Source organism: Amblyomma americanum, chromosome 8, assembly GCF_052857255.1.
Source record: "Amblyomma americanum isolate KBUSLIRL-KWMA chromosome 8, ASM5285725v1, whole genome shotgun sequence".
Classification (NCBI taxonomy): domain Eukaryota; kingdom Metazoa; phylum Arthropoda; class Arachnida; order Ixodida; family Ixodidae; genus Amblyomma; species Amblyomma americanum.
The window spans coordinates 27,883,178-27,905,057 of NC_135504.1; the positions used below are offsets into that span (position 1 = coordinate 27,883,178).

At 46.6% G+C, this 21,880-nt stretch overlaps 1 protein-coding gene across 1 annotated transcript in view; it reads left to right on the forward strand.

Annotated features, from left to right (window-relative positions):
• The first annotated feature begins 371 nt into the window (after positions 1-371).
• The window catches only part of stg1 (stargazin-like protein), a 59,965-nt gene continuing 38,456 nt past the window's right edge, over positions 372-21,880 (forward strand). Inside the window, exon 1 of the mRNA XM_077634273.1 lies at positions 372-844. Within this exon, the coding sequence (XP_077490399.1) occupies positions 637-844 (208 nt within the window). The 5' untranslated portion in view covers positions 372-636. The remainder of the gene's footprint in view (positions 845-21,880) is intronic.

Sequence of the window (21,880 nt, forward strand, 5' to 3'; positions counted from 1 at the left end):
GCGCGCTTACTGACTCCGTCCCCGTCCGCGACCTCAGAATAGTGCGCCACCTGTTCATCTACAAGAACTCAAGACGGCACCGAACCGGAGCAACATGTGCAGGAACGGGTTTGATTGTTGACGAAGCGAGAATCTGTTGCTGCTAGAGCGGACAGATAATCACCTGCGTCTCTGTTTCGCTTCTCGCTTTATACTCTACCACGGTGCCGTCGTACTTCCCACTGAGGCCTGGCTGAGAAGGAACCATACTCGGCGGAGTGACAAGTCCATCGGGGCGCACTACTTGCGCGGCTTCCGCTGCGCTGCATACTTGGAGCGAGGCGCGGTGGTGGCGCTGGCGTCGCCAGAGAGCGCCTCTCCTCCGCGGCGGTGGCAGCGCGGCCGGCGGGAGCGGCGGCAGCAGCAGCAGCAGCTCGGGGCGTCGCAGGACGCGGCGGTGGCGGCGCGGCAACGGACTGCGCTCCTGCGGCGGTGGATGTTCGGCGCTGTAGCCTCGCGGCGGCGGCGGCCGTCGCTCCGCCCGCCCGGGGCCGCTGGCGCCGAGGCAGCTCAACGGGTAGCGTACTCGCCGAGCCGCTCGCCGGCGGCTGGCCGCTGCCCCTGCATGGCGCGGGTGGAGGCCCCCCGTCGGCCGCCATGTCTCGACTCAGCGTGCGCGCGCTGCGGGTGCTGACGCCCGCCTCGGCCCTGGCCTCGCTCGTGGCCAACGCCATCGCCCTGTGCTCCAACAGCTGGCTGCACAGCACCGAGCTCATGCCCAACCCCAGCTACAACGGCTCGGGGGACCGCGAGCAGCTCGCCAAAAACACCGTGTCCGGCCTCTGGAAGATGTGCTTCAACGAACGTGAGCAGCGCCGCCGCTTTCTCTCCCCCTCTCCCGCTCTCTCTCTCTCCCCTGTTCCCTTTTTTTTGCATCCCGAAAACCGGGTCAAGCTCTGCTAGGTGCCACGCGAGCGTAGTTTCTCCTTTCTCCAACTTTCCCCACCGCCGGTGAGCTAGGAGCCCTGTCTGAACAGGTTACGCCCTCTGTTGGCTACCCGTCGTGCCTCAGTGAAACCCCTCTTCACCTGCCCACCCCCCGCACCTCCCAAAAAGTGGTCGCCACGGAAGGTTACACAGTCTAATCGCCTGCGGCACCTGCGCCGAAAGCCAGTTTAATCAAATCTCGTGCGTTTCGCGGCAGGCGATGTGCACAACTCTAGTCCACGCTTTTTAGCGCGCTCGAGCGCCACGCACTACGAGAGATGCTGTGATGAGTCATTTGCTAATAACCGGCTTCTATTTTTACTTGCTTTCATGGCAGCCGCTGCTGTACTGGCGCTTTTTCCTTTAGTGGCTCCTAGTGCACGAAGAAAGAGGCAGTTGGGCTGCTCGTTTCTGGGCTTTGATTCCTCTTTTCCTAACTGCGACTTCTACATTGTCAGTGGCTGAGATTTGATAACGCCGATGGCTCGCGCCTATTGTTTTAAACAAGTCAGCAAGTTCAATAGCATTCCTATCGTGACACCATAGTTTTCGTCTGTATAGCTGACCATCCTCAACTTGGTGGATGAATGATTTCTCGTGTTATTTTCCTTCAGTATACTCTACTCTCTTAGTGAATGCTACTGAGACTGGAGTGACTCACTACTCTTTAGAAGCCAGCGTAATGTCACGTGGTAGTCTTTTTTAATTTTTCGCATTTTTTTGTTATATGTACAATGTGTACCTTGCGAAATATATTTCGACAACCGCAGTATTTCGCCTCCCCACAATACTTCCACGGTCTACGCGTCCCTAGATTCTCATAGTCCGGTGTAGACTGCACCGCTTCATTCGGCTAGCCGTTCCGGTTTGTCCTCCTTGCCGGCGTTAATGTTTCGTTAGCAAACTTGTGCTGTTCGAATTGCTCCGGTTGGTTTTCGCGAAATCCCAAACAAATCATGGAGGCCTGCTAGCTCTGAAGACCGTGTACGATCACAGCGGTTCGTGTGATCGTCACAACGCTCTTGTTTTAAAGGCAGAAGTGCAATGTGCGGTTTCTACACCGGAATTTTTTATCTTTTTCGTTTTTCTTCTGTGTAGCTTAACTGCATAACATTGCAGCTCCAAATTTAACTGGATAACTATTAAAGATTAGCAATGTATTCAGAGGCGTACACTGTATACGTGAGCAAGTGTAGCGCCCACTGCTCAAGTGACCACGTGGGTAGAGAGGCGCAGGTCATTCGCGTTATTCAGGTGAGCTTTGAAGAGTGGGAAAAACAAGGCTAAGAAAGAGAAGGCAGCCCTTTGCGTACATGAGTGCAATCGGTGGGAATACATTTCTAAAGCAGTTGCACGCACAGTTTCGCATGTGTGTTACAGCAAATTTTTGCCATTGTTTCAGTTTTAAGATCTCCGCCCCGAAGATGCCTAGGGACGCGTAAACGTTCGTCCTAGTTAACCGCTGCAGTGATTTGGAGGGATTTTCTGCGTTTTAACGACAATCATGGCTTGTTATTTTATGGAGGCGGCCTTCATTTGGTCCCTCGAGGTGTTAATTAGAAAGTGTATAAGGTTGTTATTCCTCGTGAAAAGGATTGTAGCAACTTAAAAATTAACGATTTTGGATATAATCAAGATATCATTCTTTCTTACTTTAAGCGGTGCACGTAATTGTTAAGGGGTTTAAGAAAATTCTAAATGCTTCAGTGATGGAAAGCATGGTCTGGCAGAGATTGGAGCGAGAAAGCGACAGCTTCGAGTGATTTCGAATCAGTTAATATATTCATCTTTTTTCTATAAGTGGAGCAGCAAACTTCAATCTTTTCACTGCATTTCTTTCAATTCAGCTTTCTAGAAAAAAAAGTTACAGTATTGAAAGCTCAAGTTGCAATTCTGCCGCTTTCAGTCAATAGATTTTCATATTTTCAAAATTTTATTGTTTTCTGCTTTTTGATTGTTTAATGTGAACGTTCGTGCTTTTCTTATTTGAGCAGGTATAATAATCGTGCAAGCTTGGTTCTTTAATGTGACACACAGATAAGCGCCCTATAGTTTATAGGACTAGTAATGCGAATGCTCTTACTGATGCATAAATGTACAGATATCGTATTAGCACAATTAGATCTGCGTCCTGAAATTTTAAACACAAAGAAAGTTTGTACTATTGTCTTTGGCGGATCGGCGTTGCCCTGCGCTAAGAAACAAGCACACTCTAAACAGACGACATACGCCAAAAATATTTTATGCCACCAGCACTGTGTGTTGTGTCCTTTCTTCTCTGTCTCGTCTGTCGCGCTGTTATGGATCATTTTATGCCCCGTGTTAGTGTTTTTACAAATGCGCTCTGGCAAACATTACAATGCAGCGTTCGTGCTAACTAGGATCGCGAAAAAACATTTAACTGCATCCTTAAGCTAGGAACCTCGTGGTCTTAAATTCTCTTTTCAGTTGAAGTAATTTTTCTTAGTTCCCAACCACTTTATCTATTTGTAGAACACGAAAATTATGGCGAGAAAAAAAAACTATTTTCTCAGTGTCTTTAAGGTCGTTTGAAAAGAAACTGCACTATTTATCGTCACTTTTTCTTCCTAATTGTCACAAAAAGGAATAACAACATCTGCTTAGGGAAAGGTTGAAAGGGCGAAAAACGCTTCACATTACATGAACGAAATCGCTGCCTTTGCAGAACGTCGCTGCAAAACTACCAACGAAACAACAAAGTGACCCATTGTCCAAACGTTTTCTCTCGTACTACTAAACCGCTTTTGCGCTCATCATTTAAAAACCCAACTTTAGGCTAACTGAAACAAAGAAATAATCTGTTGCAAAAAGCACTCCACTACAAAACTGTGCACGGTGCTAATTGAATCCGCGCGTAAGACAAAAAACGAGACAAGGACTTATGCAAATGAGACGCTACTTTCTTCAGTCCAGATTGTGCCAAGTAGTCCAGCGAGAATTCTTTACGCTTCGTCTTCGCCGAGCGCCAAATTGATGCAATGCCGCCGTGCCAATTGCCCGTGCCGTCTCTGGCGGCTGCGAGTTTTGAGTCGAGAAGAAAAAGGGGGAATAATTCTCTGCGAGGAAGACTACGATCTACGAGGAGGCATCGGAGCGGACTAAGTGCGGGCCCCCGTGAGTGCGAACGCAATTAAGCTAACTTGGTTTCTTTCCGTCTAAATGCAAATGAGAAGGCGCCCCTGGCTCGCGTGCGCGGCTCCTTCTTCCGAGAAGCGCCAGCCGGATGAGCGGCTTCGAGTTCCCACGCGGAAGTGACGAGGCGGAACCACCGCTAAATGCACGCACGGAATGGTGCACGTGAACGCATCGTCTCGGTGCTGAAATGAAACGCCGATGCGTTTCCTCCCTGTCTGTGCGAACTCGGGTAACTCGTGCCGGACGTTTAGCGAGTCCAGGTCAGCCACACTCTAAACAAAAAAGAATTAAAAAGGGAGCAAGCTGGCCTCTAACGCGCTCCCTTTACAGTGCAGGGTATTTCGCTCAAGCCCCGGGGCAGATTTTCATCGCCAAAAATACGGAATACTTAAGGTTAGCAACAGCCCCTTTTCATAACGTGCGAAATTCTAGCAGTTACGAAGAATTTAACCAAGGTTTCAACCTCCTCTATTCGCTAACCTCAATACCTCCGCTGCCACGTTAAAAAGCCTCTTCCAATTGCTAACTGCACCAGGCTACTCTGCTTTGCAGTGGAAGTATACCTCCGTTGCAAAGAGTAGGCATTCCTTATAGTTAGTGATCGAACTCTACTCCGGAACCTGTACAGCACCTCATGTCCCTAAAAGAGAGTGCGCTAGAGGGCAGCTTACTCCCTTTTTACTCCCATATAGGCGTATTCACGTTTAGGATCACAAAGTGCAGGATCACAAAGTGCATGAAATTAGAGCTCGAAGATGCTGTGATATCTCTCCGCATCGTGTTCTTATTTGATGCGGCTGCATGCCTCTTCTCTATATTTTTTAGTCCGAAAGCACCCATACGCTCACCAACACCGACCAAGAATCTTGTCATCTTTGTATCTTGTGCCGTTGCCCAGCAACAGCGGTGCCACGTTAGGATAAAAAAGAAGTCAAATCAGTATCCTCAACTCAGAGTCGAACCCGCGGAGGCGTGAGCAGATCATCTTCGCAGGCCGCTGCGTGAGAGCACTTGGCTATCACCGCATTTTTTTTCGTTACTGCATGGAAATAAATCCCGCTCACCTACCAAATGCTTTACGTACACACACATACCATTCCGCAATGCAGACACCCATTCTCATGTCTTCGTACACTGCACTCCACCTGCGTATCAAAATTGCGGAATGCAGAGACATGCGTCAAGAACCGGCAACCATTCAGGTGGCCGGTCCTGCCCAGCATAAACCCTCAGCACCAAGGCCACTTTTCACTGAACATGAACGAGGTGGTTCTGCGTGTCGATCTATCATGCGGCTGTTTTACAGGCTAAAAATTACAATCAGCGCTAACAGATCGCACGGAATCCCGGAGTCCTTCAGGACAGTCGGGTCGTGACCTGAAGGATCACGCCCTTACAACCCTTACAACCTTACAATCCCGGAGTCCTTCAGGACAGGCAAGAACCGCATAGTGTAAGGAGAGATCTCAATGTCTTTTTTGATTGTCCGAAGCCAAACACGTCTCGTGTTATACTGCAACCCACTGTCCCGCTGTGCGCTGCACACCGTAGTCCTCGTCCACTAATACAGCCTCCGTTTTCGCACTATAATCGGTTTAACCAAGGTAAAAAAAAAACTTTGACACTTGATTCAACATACCTCCTCTCACCTTGGGGGCAAATGAGCTGCTCCTCTTCTGTCTACATCGCAGTTATCAGATGAGAGACATCAGTTGTCGCGCAACATAGTACTGACGCTCACTTCCAAAGAAGTACAAGCACTCGAAGCGTTGTTTGCACTATGCTTGTAAGTTACACCTAAGATCATAGCTTTTACTTTTACACTTGAGCCACCTGAACGTGTGGAACCTCGAAAATGCAGAGCGCTGCGCATCCGCTACACTCTACACACTTCAGTTCAGTTCAGTTCAGTTTTATTCCTTAAAGGCCCCCATTTCAGGGGGTGTTACAGAAGAGGTGGGATTACATTTTCGCGTGTCACAGACTCTAGGTATCAGTATCAATACGCGAAATATGTGTAAAACAGTAAAGTCCGCTCAGGTTATCTTTTTTTTTCTTTCTGATAGTTTACTTACATTCTTTTACCCTGTATTAATGTTCACAGTTTGAATGATATGTTTGTTTTCTGCTATTCTGGTACTCTGTGGTTGCTGAGAAATGCGTCGTCCTGGGAACAAAACTACACAGTTCTTTGTAGCCAGCACGTAAAACCGACGTCTTTGTAACTTCGGTGCAATGCGAACTAGTTATATTGGACAGGGAAGACCAAATAATTGGCCACAATAAAGCCTCCAAAGTATGGCGGCAGCCCGCGGTCTTGTAGTAATACGCTTCTCAGTGCTGAGACTAAGTCATTACGCGTCATCATATTTATTTCTGCATTCATTCATTCATTCATTCATTCATTCATTCATTCATTCATTCATTCATTCATTCATTCGTTCGTTCGTTCGTTCATTCATTCATTCATTCGTTCGTTCGTTCGTTATATTGTTCATTCATTCAATCAATCAATCAGTCAGTCAGTCAGCGTTACAAAGTAAACATCACAATCGTTTACTTTTAAGATGTTTTCCAGGTCTGTTTGCTCACAACCTTATTTGGGAATCGTGGAATCGTCGTACTAAAATGTTTTTAATCCCCCCACTTTCAGCGTATAACAAAAAATGGCACCGTAATTTTGAGGCCTATACACGTTTAATAGTTAAAGCTTCATGTGCGAATTACATACTAGTGCGGGATATATAATATTCTGTTCTCAAGATTGCCCATTATAACATGCGATGCTAAACGCAATTCACACTATCTCGACATTTTTTTATGTTCACTTATTCCGTGCTTCGTTTACAACTGAGCAGCCTATTGGCATCAGCCGCCACTGTATATTTCGAAGCGTGTCGCTCGCGCGTCTACCCTTTGCAGTGAAAACTGAGCACGTGGCGGTTCATCCTGACTTTCACAACGCATGCGAGTAGCTCAATTCGAACAGTAAAAGGAGTTAGGTGTAGACGGGAAGAAATATCCGGGGAAAGGGGGGGGGGGGGGGACACTTGAGGTCAGACTTAAGGGCATAAGATGACAGCGTTAGCGGGTTAATGCTCATTGTACGGAATTGGTCATTCTCGATTTTACTTTCATAGATCCCAGATCATCACTACCTGGCGACCATTTCAGGTGGCAACCTTCCCACGTGACTGTGAGCTGCCTGCCCCACGTGGCAATGAAAGTAATTCAAACGAATTGAATCCAATGGCCACCTGCCCACCGTGGCGCTGCGCACGACCATTATGGGATCTAGGGAAGATCGACCAGGGTTCCACAAGCTCCCTGGGTGGCTGTGTTTGAAACAGCCACCTGCCGATGCAGTGGCGCATCGCTTAACCTGTACACCAGTGCGTCAGCAGTGGCATGAGGACTTCCATGGATGGATGGATGTAAAGTAGAGAATGACCGATTCCGCGTATATGTAAACAAAAACTAGGCGAAAGAGTATTTGCGCGGGAGGTGTCTTTAATGCTATCGTATTGTGCTCTTCTTAAGAGTATGTTTAGGGGTTATGTAATGGTGAAAGGAAGAACAGTGTCCATGTCTGCGAAGTCACACGCAAAGAGGACCCCGGACAGCTGAAGGCACCCATTAACGCTATAGCGTCGTACCATTAAGGCGGCACTTAAAATGTCTCAAGTTTTTATTGATAGTATCTTCTAGATGACCCTTCGACGAGACTGGAAGTGGCAAGTGCATTGCTGCATGTGGGTAGTCTATCAATCCATCCAGCAATCAATCATTAAATAAATAAATACATGAATAAATAAAGCAAACAGTCAGTCAAATCAACCATGAAATCAATCAGTCAATCTTTTATTCTTTCCCACCCCTTTGAAAAGACACGTTAGCTCGGGTGCCACCCTCCTCGTCGCCTGTACATTCGGCTGAGCATTCTAGGTCATTAGCACAGCCCCCTACGCAATGATTGCGCTAGCGTCAGCTGCAAGCATCATCGCTAAAAGGCCTCGTCCTCTACGATCTCCAGTAACCGGCACCTGCAGTGCTAGCCGCAGAATTTCTTGGTCACATCTTCCCTAGTACCTCGGTTCATGTTGGAGACTTACTATCTGTAACATCTTTATGCAGCCGAAAACACATTTATCTTACTCAATTCAAACACATTTTTAGGTCCAATACACTTAACAAGTGCGAGGCTCAACTTTCTGCCGGCCATTACTTTGCCCGGTAGGCCCTGTTACTTTCCTCTTTATTTCTGCGATATGGTTCATCGCATGAAGTAGTTGTCCACCTAGTCTGTAGCAAAACTTCCTAAAAATAAGCGACGCCAGAGGGCGCCACGAACGCCAGTCTCGCTACCAGGCCAATGCGTGCAGGTCGTGCTGCGAGCCGATCAGAGGGCTGGGAAAAGCGCAGAGCGAGCCGAGCTGCTGCTGCTACGTCCTCACGCGGATAGGGAGAGACAGAAGAAAGAAGAAAAAAGAAGACAGAAGAAAAAAAGAAGAGGGGCAGGTTCGGAGAGCATGGGAGGAGATTAGGCGAAGCGCCACCTGGAAGTAATGAGCAGTGACACGAGAGGCGAAGAAGCCGAACGCGCGTGCGACGTGTTCCGTCTGCAGAGCGCGAGGAAAAGAAGGCCGGGGCCTCCGGAGCGAAGCCGGCTGCAGCGCCAGGGAAGACGAGATATAAGCTCGCCTCCGCAGTTGGCTGCAGCGCGCTGAAGTATAGGCCGCCTGCCCCGGAGCTGTCCGGAGCAGATGGAAGAACGCGCCGAGCAGTGGCAGTTTCTTGTAACGAGTAACAGCACACGTATCACACCCGGATTTCTCTACACTGCAGTGACTTCCATTTTACATAAAAAAGTTCCTTGTGATATGCTCGACTTCTGTTAGGTCTTAATAAGGTTTTCGGGGCATCTCTGGCTTCTATTGCATTCCAGTGGCAAATTTTTAGCTTCAACGATTTCAAACACATCTGAACTCAATCCAGCCCTCGGTGCAGTTCACCGTGGAAAAAAAAGTCGACAAGAAAATCCCCTTTCCTCGATGTACTCTTCTTTAAAAAAAAAGATAGAACACCGCGCTTGAAACTTCAGTGCACCGGAAACAGAAACACACTAGGAAGTACCTCAACTTTCAGTCAGCACATCCTATTGGACGCAAGCGCTCGGTCGCCAAATCGCTCTTTACTGGTGCCTTCGTCCTGCGCTGGAGCCCGAAAAACGTCGTTGAGAGTTTGACGAAGTGAAGCAAGATCTTCAAGAAAATGGAAACCCTCGATGAGTACTCAAAAACCAAGAAAGGCGCACGCACACTTACAGGTTTGGCTAAAGACAGAATATATCACAGAAACCAAGCTAGCTAGCATTTCTTACGCTTTGGGGGTGAGTGAGGCACTTTCACGAATCTTCAGAGACTATGGTCTCTTCAAAGACTTCTTCAGAGACTATCTTCAGAAACTATGCCCGCAAGCAAGTCAAAGCAACAGTTGGTATGAGTAAAAGACCGCCTAGATCGTTCAAGATACCCTGGCATGGTGTACAAGATACCTTGTCAAAGCTGTGACGCGGCCTACATAGGCTAAACTGGGAACTTCGGACGCAGGTTCAAAGGGCATCAAAATGTCATCACGAACGACTGCTCTGAATGTAATGCTTTGGCTGAGCGCAGTGAACAGGGACACACCAGATCATATATCTTCACCGCAGAGAAAAACTTATCATCACGCCTTCTCTTATAATCATATCATTTATACATAACACAAAGCATTCTCTTAGAAGAACGCGTGGAAACCTTCCAGAAATCTACAATCGCTCACCGCGCAATATCAACCGTACATAATCCTTCACCGTTCCGTCAAGCGTTTCGTGTGATGAAGGTACCAGCATGGGCCCCGAAACTTCATGTTTTTCTTTTTCTCTATGTTGGCGAGTTTGTATGCTCTTTCTGCAATGTTAGCTCTTCGCCAGACGGTATACCGTCGAACCCTTCATTACAACGAATGGCATCGGCTTTCTTACGATTCCTCAAACTTCAACTCAGTAACGTTGGCTCTAGTTAATCGATTGTGATGAGTCTCGCCGAATGCCACCGCTTTCTCTTTAAAATATATATATTCTGTGTAAAGCGGCTAGCGACAGATATACAAGCATTTCACGCTTAGCGCGTTCGTACTTCTTCATGTGAAATTTCAATGCCCACAGAGCGGCAAGCTTTGGTTGGCAGTTCTAAAGCACACAATGCCACAGAAGGCTGCGGGGCTAAATCAGGCGGGATCACAGGTTTGCTTCTGGCTCACGCTCGAGGTTGTATCACGTGTGTTAGCGTGTTAGCTCTTGTGCTTACAGACACACTTGGCCACATGCATGTCGGAATCGAGTCTGAGTCCTTGAAGTTAAAAAGAAAGCGCCACGTCCATCGAAAGTTTAATGTACACTCTAAACAGAGGGGAGTAAAAATGGAGTAAGCTGCCCTTTATCGCACTCTCTTTTCTAAAAGAGAGTGCCCTTTATAGCCTACCCTCCCCCCATATAAGCGCGTACCATATAGGCTCATATAGGCCCCTCGCCAGTTCAAATCAAAGCATTTCAATCTGGAAGGTAAAGAGCGAAGAAATTCGACCCAAGACCTCATGAAGAGCTTAAAAATGGAGACGAGAGAGGCACTTTTTAGTTTTTTTTTAAAGTTTCAGGAAAAAAATTGACCGTCATGTGAATGGGAAGTCGCGTGTTCGCAGTTTTTACTCGCGGGGTGGCGGCCATTGTCACTCCTAAGGAGGGTTCAAGATTTGCGTTATTTTCTTATGGTTCGTCTCCCGACCCGACAGATGTCAAAATGTTCACGTTTAAAATATCAATTATTCACGAGAACGAGTAATTAAAGTCTAATTAATATTTTTGCCCCTGCAACAAGACTTTCAACGTACAGGGAGCGGTTCACCAAAGTAGCGGGAACGACACCTATATGTTTTTATAAACGGGACTTTTACGTGCACTATTTTCGCGTTGATTCAATGCACTGTTTTCGAACTCCCAAGGTTCGAATCACTCATTTCAAGACTTAAAAGTGGGAAACTTATGTAATAGCTACTGTGATCTCTTCTTCAAACTTTTCTAGCCGCAAGACGCTCTAGAGCGCGCTTGTGATTCACAAGACATTCCTTTCACTGCCTCTGCGGCGACAACACACCGACATCACAAAGCAGCTGTTTGTGAAGAAAACAAAACCTTTAGTTTTGACACGACGCTTCTGCGATCTTTCGCTCCATTGTTTTGTCGTCTCTCATACTGCTTGTCAATTCACCTACGAAGCTGGAGTTTGAGGTAAATCGTACTATTTCGAAAGCGTCGCATTTCGGTCAATGGCTCGCTGAAGCGAGAGAAGGGGACTCTCTTTTCATCCTTCTGAACTAAGTGCTCATGTTATTCATGTCCCGTTCACTTACCCGTCAGAGCTGCCACTTCGCTTCCGCGCCAGTGGCAGCGGCTGTAGAATCATTTTACGTTAGTAACGGAGTATTTTACAGCGCGTTGAGAAGTTTCCGTAGCGACTGAGGCAAAGAAAGATTCAGGGACCCACAGAACTTCTTTGCTCTTTCTTTATATGCCCTCATACATGTATGTATCCGCGAGTGTTTCGTACTGGTCTCGTGTCCAGCTTAAGATCATCTATATTGCGAAATAATCTACCTCCTACTCACTGAATACGCCGCATGAATACAGTAATTCCGGGAAGTAGTCATAAGAATACTTTGCGCAGTGTCTTTATGATTTAATCGCCAGGAATATATAAGATCTCCGCAGCTATCTTGTTCCGCTACCTGAGAGATTCATGCAACCCGATATGAGGAACTTCATAAGAGGCGGTGTCAGTAGCTCGTCTCCACTCGACACACAGTATCTTCATTGAACTCCATGTCACAACTTGTACGGGAAAAGGCTCTTAGAATTTAACGGCGCTCTTATTTGCAATACTTTGCCACTAAACATAAAACAAGCCCCTAATTTTATTCCTGCTTTAAAGATGGTTTTTTCAGAAATATTATGAATAAGTGACTTCATATTCATTTTTGTATACACTATGCATGTTATGAGTTATTCTGTTATGGATTGTATTTCTTGTCTCATTCGTTCGCGTGCTGCATTTATTTTGTATCCTATGTTGATTATGGACCCGTTACTAGCCAGTGGCTATGGGTCCATCAATTTTTGTTTGTATTTCGCAAGATATGCAATAAATAAATAAATAATGAATGAATGAAAACTGCGCGCTTGCTTTCGTAGAAGCCGCATTTCTAAACGTTCGTAACTAGCCGGCATATTTTACTGCAGGTAACATATGCTCAGCAAAACGTACGGTTAAGCCTCACTGTTCACAAGGAGGCAACAAACACACGCAGCTCCATCGCTGTCCACTAGACCGGCATTAACCAGCTCTTTCTGGGCTAATCGCGAGCCTAGTAATTAGTTTAAATAAAGCAAACTGCTGGTGCTTATGGACTGCTGCGCCTTGAAAAGCATCTCGTTAACAACGTGCCGTAAATCGCGCTGGCTGGCTATACACACTTGCGTTTTGGCAAACTTTGGCGGTGGAGCACAGGCGGTAGAGTCTGACAGAGCTGTGCACGGGCTCGGGCCGGCCCGAAAGCCCGGATCCGACCCAGCCCGCGGGCCGGGCTCGGGCCATTTGGAGATTCTCTCACTCGGGCTTGGGCCGGGCCCGGGCCAGGCTTTCTATGTCTCGGACGGGCCGGTCGGGCTCCCCGATCTCGACTGCGTACCTTATGCGAAAGTATGCTTGTCGTCTCGCATGTAGGTACAGCAGGAAGTGCAGTGTATTTATTCATCAAAAATGGAATATACGGGGACGGGAGAAAAGTACAAACGCTAACAAAAAGTCAAACGAAAGATAGCGGAGGCTCGGAATGCGTTTTCGGTTCTGCCAAATACCGAGGTTTACTGCAGGTCGGCCCGGGCTCGGGCCGGGCCTTAACTCGGCCTAAGGCCCAGGTCGGACCGGGCCCGGGCCGGGCGAACTCAGGCTTCTTTAGCGTCGGGCCGGGCCGGGCGCGGGCTCAGAATTGCGGCTCGTGCACAGCTCTAGAGTCTGATTCCACACGGATTTTTCGACAGTCGAAAAACCAATCACTTTAAATGCGAGAACAAGAGGTGAAAGGTTTTCTCCATCGCCAGTGCCCTTTCATTTCCTCAGCGTCACCAGATGCCTTGGCAGATTGGTTATCAACGTATTCGAGGGCTGCTCAGTGTTTTTCGACCACACGTGGTTCTTTAACTTGCACAGAAATCCTCGTGTTGAAACCCGGCCGCCGCGGCCGGTATCGAAATCGAGTCAATCGGACGATTGGAACTAGACAGAATAGGGTATGCTTTATTCCAATGAAAGAACGCCATAGCCACTCGGCGATCGCTGTGCGCATGTAGTTCTGGTAATTTGCTCTTTTCTTCTTTATGGCCTGCTTCTTGCTCTATCATGCAATAAAATAATAAAGTATTTATTTATTTATTTATTTATTTATTTATTTATTTATTTATTTATTTATTTATTTATTCCAAGCGTTGCTGCTACTTAATGAATCCTCATCTCGCAATGAGAAACCCGCTGATCAGTATTCAAAAATAATGTTTCTTGAGAGCTCTGATTCTACTGTCTTATGATAGTGACGCAGAACAACCATATTTTATGTTAGTTTTTGGCGGTGACGGTGCTGTGTGCGGGTTCTAAAAGTATGAATGATTTAAAGTGATCCAAAAAATGTGCTGGCATATTGCGTTGTAGCATGCAACTACCCCACCCTTCTATTTTCAGCCTCATTTTTTTTGTAGCTCGATCACGTCATTAGCTGCGTTCGAAGAAAAAGAGCAACATTTATAGCTGTCGTTTTGCGGGAAATTTGCGCTCGGCAAGGCGAGCATGACGCCTCGTGAGAGAAAAATGAACGGGCGATTAGTCCAGGAATGCTGCGCCTGCTTTACCGCCAGTTTCACCCGGTAGGACCTGAAGCTGCCTTCGTCAACGAGAGAGCATCACACCATCATATCTCAACAGAAAAATGTGTCTTGCAAGAAAATAAAAAAGAAGGAGCATGAACGAATCCATCACTTCGACAGACACAACGTAATTTCGCAGCCAGTCCATTGAAACTCAAGACAAACTCATCAGAAACTCAACGCAAGCTTTCTCTCACGGTTAGTAAAGGGGGAACCACTGCACCGAATCAACGAGGCGGACAACGCTTCCCCTTCTGCCGGCGCGATGTGGGAGGAGGAGGGGGAGAGAACGTGAGGATGAAGGAAAGAAAATAGGGAAGGAAAGAGGGAGGGAGGGAAGCGGGAGTCCCGCCGCTGCTTCTGGAAGTGTAGATCAAAAGCTTGATGTACAAAACTCACTGGGGCGCGCCTTCGCCTAATGCTATTAGCACCGTCGCGAGAAAATCTAGGGAACAAATAAAAAAATAAATAAGGAGCGCCGTCGCAGGGAAGAAGAAGTGGAAGGAAATGCATTGGGAGCCGTGTGGGACCCAGCAGCTCTGGTCCTATTGATCTCCCCGAAGGCGCTGCCACTGCCCGGCTTGGGACGCTTTCGTCTCCGCTTCGGCTCCCCGGTGGAGGTAAAAAAAGGAGGGAATAAGGGAAGAAAGAAAACGGGACAGGGAATCGGGAGAAAAAGAAGAGGGCAGAAAAAAAAGGAAAGCGGCGAAAAATAAACAAGGCGTCGAACATAGCACCGAGACACTCGGCTTTCTCCGGGCACCGCTCACCGGCTGCTGGGATTCGGGTCCGCGGCTGTCTCTCGGCTCGAGTACAGTGTCCGTTCTGTTGGACCGGCTGGCGACAAGGGGCGGGCGTCTGCGGCACTGGTTCACCTGCGCGAGTTGTTTTGTGCCCCATCGGCAGATTCGTGCGCCGCGAGCTTTTCGGATGGCGTCGGGGCACAAGTCTGAATGGAACATTCGGGTACGACGTGCTTTGGAGAAGCTTGCGAAAGCTTGGGGGAGGAGGGGGGGGGGGGAGCGGGTCACCGATCTGTTAATCAGCTGGTTTACTCATATAAAACGCAGATGCAACGAGACCGCGATTAGCAGTTCCCGTCTATGCAACGAATGGAAAGCTAGTTTTAATGCACGCGCTGTACCATGCCTCTCCGTACATCCATATCATATTCAATATTATATTATACTATGTTATATTATATATTACAAAATATCATGTCATATATCATATGATGTCATATATTATCTTATCATTTAATATAAACAGTATTGATCCATACTCACATAAACCATGTCGAGGATGATTACTATTGTTTTGCCTAAGATGAGTCCCTCAGCCACACGACAGAGGCGCCTTCGCCCTAGTTCATATCTAGTAATTTTTTTTACTCCTTATTTTCGAATGCTTCTTCAGCGGGTCTCTTGTCATCTCATGCTACAAAAAAAAAACTTTAGGCCGCATGAACACACCGCTCTACTAAATATCGCCACCGCCATTCAATATATACACCTTTTATCGAAAGTATCCTAGCCCGCACCTGCCATACCTCAAATCACTGCAAACCACGTTAGCTGAGGTTCTTATTGCAGCCTAAAATTTCTGCATTCTCAATTTTTCTGGCCTTTGGAAGGTCAACATTGCAGCTGCAGTAGCCAAGTAGTCATGTACAATATCTTCGGAAAAAGTTGTATCAACTAACCAGAGCCAGCGCATGTATTCTTGTTTGGTGTGTTCTCCGTTGATACGGTCGTTCATCTCTGCAATGTTAAAAACTTTCGCTTTTTGAAGTCGAAGGCCTAGCTTACCTTTAGGTGCACCTTTAAACGCTATCTCGGGCTGTTTAAAGACGGCTCTAGCGTACCTGCGTGGCATCCCATGTGTAATGACGAATTACGCAGCAAATGCGGTAATAACTATGATTTATATTCTTACATTTTTTCCGGGTCTCCCCTGATACTTATATGCCATGTCTGAGTGACATTAATCTGCTGCGGTAGGCTCTGAAATTCATTTGAAGTCCATGGTTCGACTGGATCCCGTCTGGCGAAGGAAATTCATACCGTCTAGTAAAAAAAAAACAGACGCTATATATATATATATATATATATATATATATATATATATATATATATATATATATATATATATATATATGTATATATATATATATATATATATATATATATATATATATATATATATATATATATATATATATATATATATATATATATATATATATATATATATAAAGAATAGATGTTTCGGCGCCGATTCTTGTGTCTTGATCACCATGAAGCGATGGACGGGAAGGTAGCTATATATGGGCGATTTTCCTTTGCGCAGAGTGATTGCTGTGAGGCTCGTTTCATTAGTATTTGAGATAATGCGCCTATTTTTTTCTCATTTATTCGAGCCATTATCTTCGTTCCAAGTTCGTTCCAAAAGAATTCATCTGCACTGTCACGTGCCCCTATTAGCGACATGCAGATTGTCCGGCGGGACCTGTTAATGGTATTAGATGGTAAATCTTTTCCACTCATTCTTTCTAGCTTCTTGCAGCGTGACCAGTGAAGTCAAGGTGCTTAGTTAAGTCTCAGGGCGGATTAGATTAAGAATTTTGTGGGCTTACGGTGGGCGCAGCTCGTAAGTACCGGGTTAACTGGAGAGACGTAGGAGAGGCCTTTGCCATGCAGTGGGCGTAGTCAGGCTGATATGATGAGGAAGATGAATAATTTTAGATGTTTTTCTTTTAATCATAACAAGCACTCACTTAATTACGCGCAGTGTTCTTTTCATGTTTTAAACAGCAGGAAAATAAACTTCAAGAAGGACATGCACTTTTTAACCTTAGTAGCGTGATAGTCTGCCCCTTATTGCAGTTAACACTAAGTGCTCAAGAAATGAGAAAGGACTAATACATGATAGGATAACTATAGTTCTCACGAAATGATTTTAGTGAAATGTTAAACAAGTGTTGGCACGCCGTCTGGATCTGTATAAATGTGTTACCGTAGAATATTTTCAATACGGGCGGGCAGCTCTCTAATGATCGCGGCTTCCTAGCATAGTGGCGTTGTCGCTTATAACTCGTGGCATCTTCACTGGCGACGTAGCTTCAGGAAAATATTCACATCAAGGACAGATGCACCACCACGATTCATCAAGAACGCGGGCCCAGTGTGGCCAACCAAGCTCCTTCCCGAAGCGCCACACTAACAGCGCTTGTTTCAAACGAGAAACGGGTCACATCAAAAAGTTACCAACTTCGACGACGACGCTCAATTCGTTTTATAGCACGTAAATGTCGTCGTGCTGACAAGCACCATTTACGCTCACACTTCGGTCATTCTGTGTCTTTTCCATAAGCTCTATCGCAACAAAAACCAACTCAGAAACAACGCCTCATCACAGCTGCTGCCTGAATTTTTACACGTGCTCCTCGCATAGAGACGGGTGTATCCCGCCAAAACACAACAAACACACATCCATTCCTGCAGGAAACATTACTCTGTTGCAGCCGCTTGTATGTCGCATTATACTCAAGAACAAAGCGGCTTTTCTCCGCCAAAGCACCCCCTTCCAGCCAATGGCGCCGGCAGATTCTCATGAACCTGCTAGCGTGTCAGATGAAAGGGGGCATTCCACTCTCTTCTTAGTAGCGGATAGTTCCCTCCGTGCATTGTCACGACGCTTCCTGCATTATGATGCTCGCAGAATCATGAAAATCGACCGACGCCATTGGCTTGAAGGAGGCCTTTTGACAGAAAAGGCCGCTTCGTTCTTCAGTTGTATCCGACTATATTCTTCATCAGCGACAACCATGTTTTTCGCGCAGCTCCTGTTTGAGTCTTTCAATACCTTGGCAACAGTACAAACGTGTTGAAGTGTCTGTATATAAATTTATCGGAGTTCAATCTCTCTTCTGCGTTTAATCTTGCAAATATGAAATGTTTCTCAAAATGGAGTCCTTTCTAATTGCAAGTGATTCTGTTCTATTGAAACTTTTCGAGTATTTCACGGCTTGCTTGTTATCTCTAGAATATGTTATCTTTTTATCTCGCCGTTTGCTTCTTGAATGTTTTGAATAATAATAATAATAATTGGTTTTGGGGGAAAGGAAATGGCGCAGTATCTGTCTCATATATCGTTGGACACCTGAACCGCGCCGTAAGGGAAGGGTAAAGGAGGGAGTGAAAGAAGAAAGGAAGAGAGAGGTGCCGTAGTGGAGGGCTCCGGAATAATGTTTTGCCCTGAATTCGCTTTCTGTGCTATTGGCCCTCCCTCTCTATTCTTTTTTCTGATCATTAAGTATAAAAGGAACAATGAAAACATAATTAACCGGATGATGTGGCACCCCCCCCCCCCCCCCCTAAGTAAAATGTGAGGGCCTTTTAGGGGTAACATGAAGAAATCTGCCAATACACCCTCGAAAAACTAGGCGTCAGTGGTGCCGAAATGCATCAACATCGAGCACTATTACCAAAGGTGGCTGATTACCACACCTCCGCTTTTCTCACTGGAGATCCCGCATGGTGGCAATCAACGCTATCTTCTTAGTCATCTTCTCTTCTTCCAAGCTCACCTGGACAACATGTATAACCCGTAGCCCTACTCAGGGCACCGCGCATGCGTACACGCGTGGCCATACCGGAGGCACAGTGAGCGCCTTTAAAGACATGGCCGCTATTTGTTGTTGTCCTTATAAGCTTAGAGCTCAAGTGTCATCCTGGTGAGCCCACTCCGCGGTAGAGGGCGCAAAAATGGATCCGCGAAAATCTGGCGCACAAATCCAAAGAGGGGATCTCTGCATTAATAAACAGACCGCTTTTCCACTCGACCAATCCGTTCCTGAAGACCGTCAACCGAACACATGCCACCCCCCCACCCCCCATCAGCCACCTGCGCACTTTATTATGCGCGACTGTCGCTATGGCAGCTAGAATGAAATATTCCTTTAAATTCGCGCAAGGACAGGCTTAGTGGCGGGAAAGAAAAGTGGAGATTTATTTTTCATGGCAAGCGCGAGGAGTGAAGTAATCGTTTCAGCGTCGCCACACCTCCTCGCCCTCCCGTGTGCGCCGAGCGATGACCGCTCTCGCTCGCTGCCTCCGAAGGCCGACCAGGTCGCCCCGAGTTTCGCAGCGCGCGCGTCAAGCTTTGGATTCAGTCTCCCCACCCCCCTCCTCTTTTTTCCTCCTTCCCGCTGGAATTCAATCGACCCGAAAGCCGCGCTCCGTCGGCACCAGGGATCGCCTCGACTCGCCGACGTCTGACTGTGACGTCACATGGATGTCGTCACTCGCACGCATGCGCAGTCGCCAACACCTTCGCCCAGTGAATGCCGATACTCGCCCGTGAACAGCGACGAACGCCGGTTTTGGCGGGAAGCAGTCGCGTTTGAAACTCGCGGTGAGATTTCCTTGCAGTGGAAGCACTAATGGTGGCCGCTTTGTACCCCGTAATCGTCACTTTGTATTTATTTATTTTATTTATTGATTGATACTGTCAGCCGTAAGGCCGTTACAGGGTGGATGCATGTAACTCAAGAAGTGCACACAGCCACAAGTACGGAATTTATACAACTATATGAAATCATCTTGCCAGCAGATAAAACCACGTCTGTGACGTGACGTCACATGGCTGTCGTCATTCGCGCACATGCGCAGTCCCCAACCATGTCGCCTAGTGAATGCCGATACTCGCCCTTGAACTATACTATAGCCCGTTTAAAGACTTACAGCCGTTCAGCTCCGAAGCTTTCCTGCTCAAGAAGTGCTACAAACATTCCTTATTTGCGAATAATGACGAGCGCGACTAGAAATGTGTTTGCCCCAAAACGAAAGCTCACGCGTTTTCTTTTTTATCCTTTGTGTTATGATTCACTTCATCAATACCGCACTGAGGAACGCTAACGATCTAATGCTGAAATGCTCTTAGACACTGAAGAGAAGGGCACTGCAGCCTTCTTGAAGCGGATGCAGCTCCTTACATTGCAGGTTCATAGCACTAAATTCGTGCGATGAGCTATTCTACTAATTAGCTGCTAAACGTTTTGTAGGGCACTTAACGTTGTCCTCTTGACAGGGAGCGACAACTGGGGATTGGTGACTGGGAGTGCAGTTCAGGATTGTTGCCCCTGAGCTGCAGCTGTCGATTGAAACACGCAATCTCCTTTGCGGCCCTCACTGATAGGCGCCTAATGGCCGCATGCGCACGAAAGGATATTTCTTATATTTAGCCGAACTCCTTAATGAGGACCCCAAGCAAGTCGCGCTGTAAGGCTAGCTACTTCATTTTTAGTGTCATCTTCTTTCTTGTCTCGCATGGCATGGTAGAGCGTGATGGTGTGCTATGCTATGGTATGGTAGGGTATGGTGTGGTACAATACGGTGTGGCGTCGTATGGAATGGTGTGGTATGCTGTGCTACAGTGTGGTGTGTTATGGAACGGTATGGTGTGTTATGGAACGGTATGGTGTGGTATGGAATGGTATGGAATGGAATAGTGTGGTACGGTATGGTGTGCTATAGAATGGGATGGAGTGATATGGAATGGAATGGTGTGGTACGGTATGGTGTGGAATGGAATGATGGGTGGGGCGGGGTATGGTATGGTATAATGCGGTACGCTGAGGTACGGAATGGTATGGTAGAGATTGTATGCTTTGGTACGGTATGGTGTATGGTATGGAATGGCGTGGGGCGCTGTGGTGGGGTAAGGTATGCTGGGACATGGTCTGGTACGTTATGGTATGGTACAATATGTTATGGCGTGGTATGGTACGGTTCGCATTGCTTTTGGGGGACGCTGTTGCGGAGGGGAACGAATTGGTTCCGACCGCCTGGAATGAGTTAAAGCGTAGTGACACGAACAGCACATGGGTGCGTTTGCATTTCACCTCCACTGAAGTGTAGCCGCCGGAGCCGGAGTTTGATCTCGCGACCTGAGGGTCAGCAGCCAAAAGCGGCGAGTCGAAGGGGTGCATTTCTACATTACCTCTTGAACTAAGACTGTCTAGACAGCCTTTGTGAGACCTGACATTATGCGAGATTTTGCAACATAACATTCCTTCATCTATGAGGGTTTGCGAAGTAATTTATTTACCGAGGGTCAGCACTCGATGCCCACCACCATAATCACACATGTGTTTATTTTATTTATTTACAATACCCTCAATCGCCGAAGCATTGCAGAGGGGAGTGGGGTGAACATTTGCAGTGAACATTTGTGACGAATCTTGGTTGAAGAGGAGCAAGTTGTATATAGCAGGTTTTGGGAGAAAACAGTATTAGTAACCAAACTGCAAAAACATTAAAGTAGACAGTAACAAACCATTAAAAGCCCGACATAATGTTAGTAACAAACAACTAAATATGAAAAAAATGTAGATAACAAAACACACAGCTCAAATTGGTCCTTTCACGAGTACGAAGGCATAAGGGAAGACAGCCATGAAAAAAGAAGAAAAAAAATTCAAAGCCGACTACTTAAGCATATAATATTTATGACGTTACAGGATTGCAAAGAAGTTTAAAATGTATTGGCTTCATTGGAGCATTATAAATGAAAAATTGTTGAAACACTTAGGCCACGTCATCAACAAACATAAAAGCGGGTAATGCTTTCCTGAAAAGGGCATAATCATTGATGCATGCCATATCAGCCGGGAGGTGATTCCAGTCGCCGCATGTACGTGGTAAAGATGAGTAAGAAAATGTGTATGTGTTACAACGAATATAT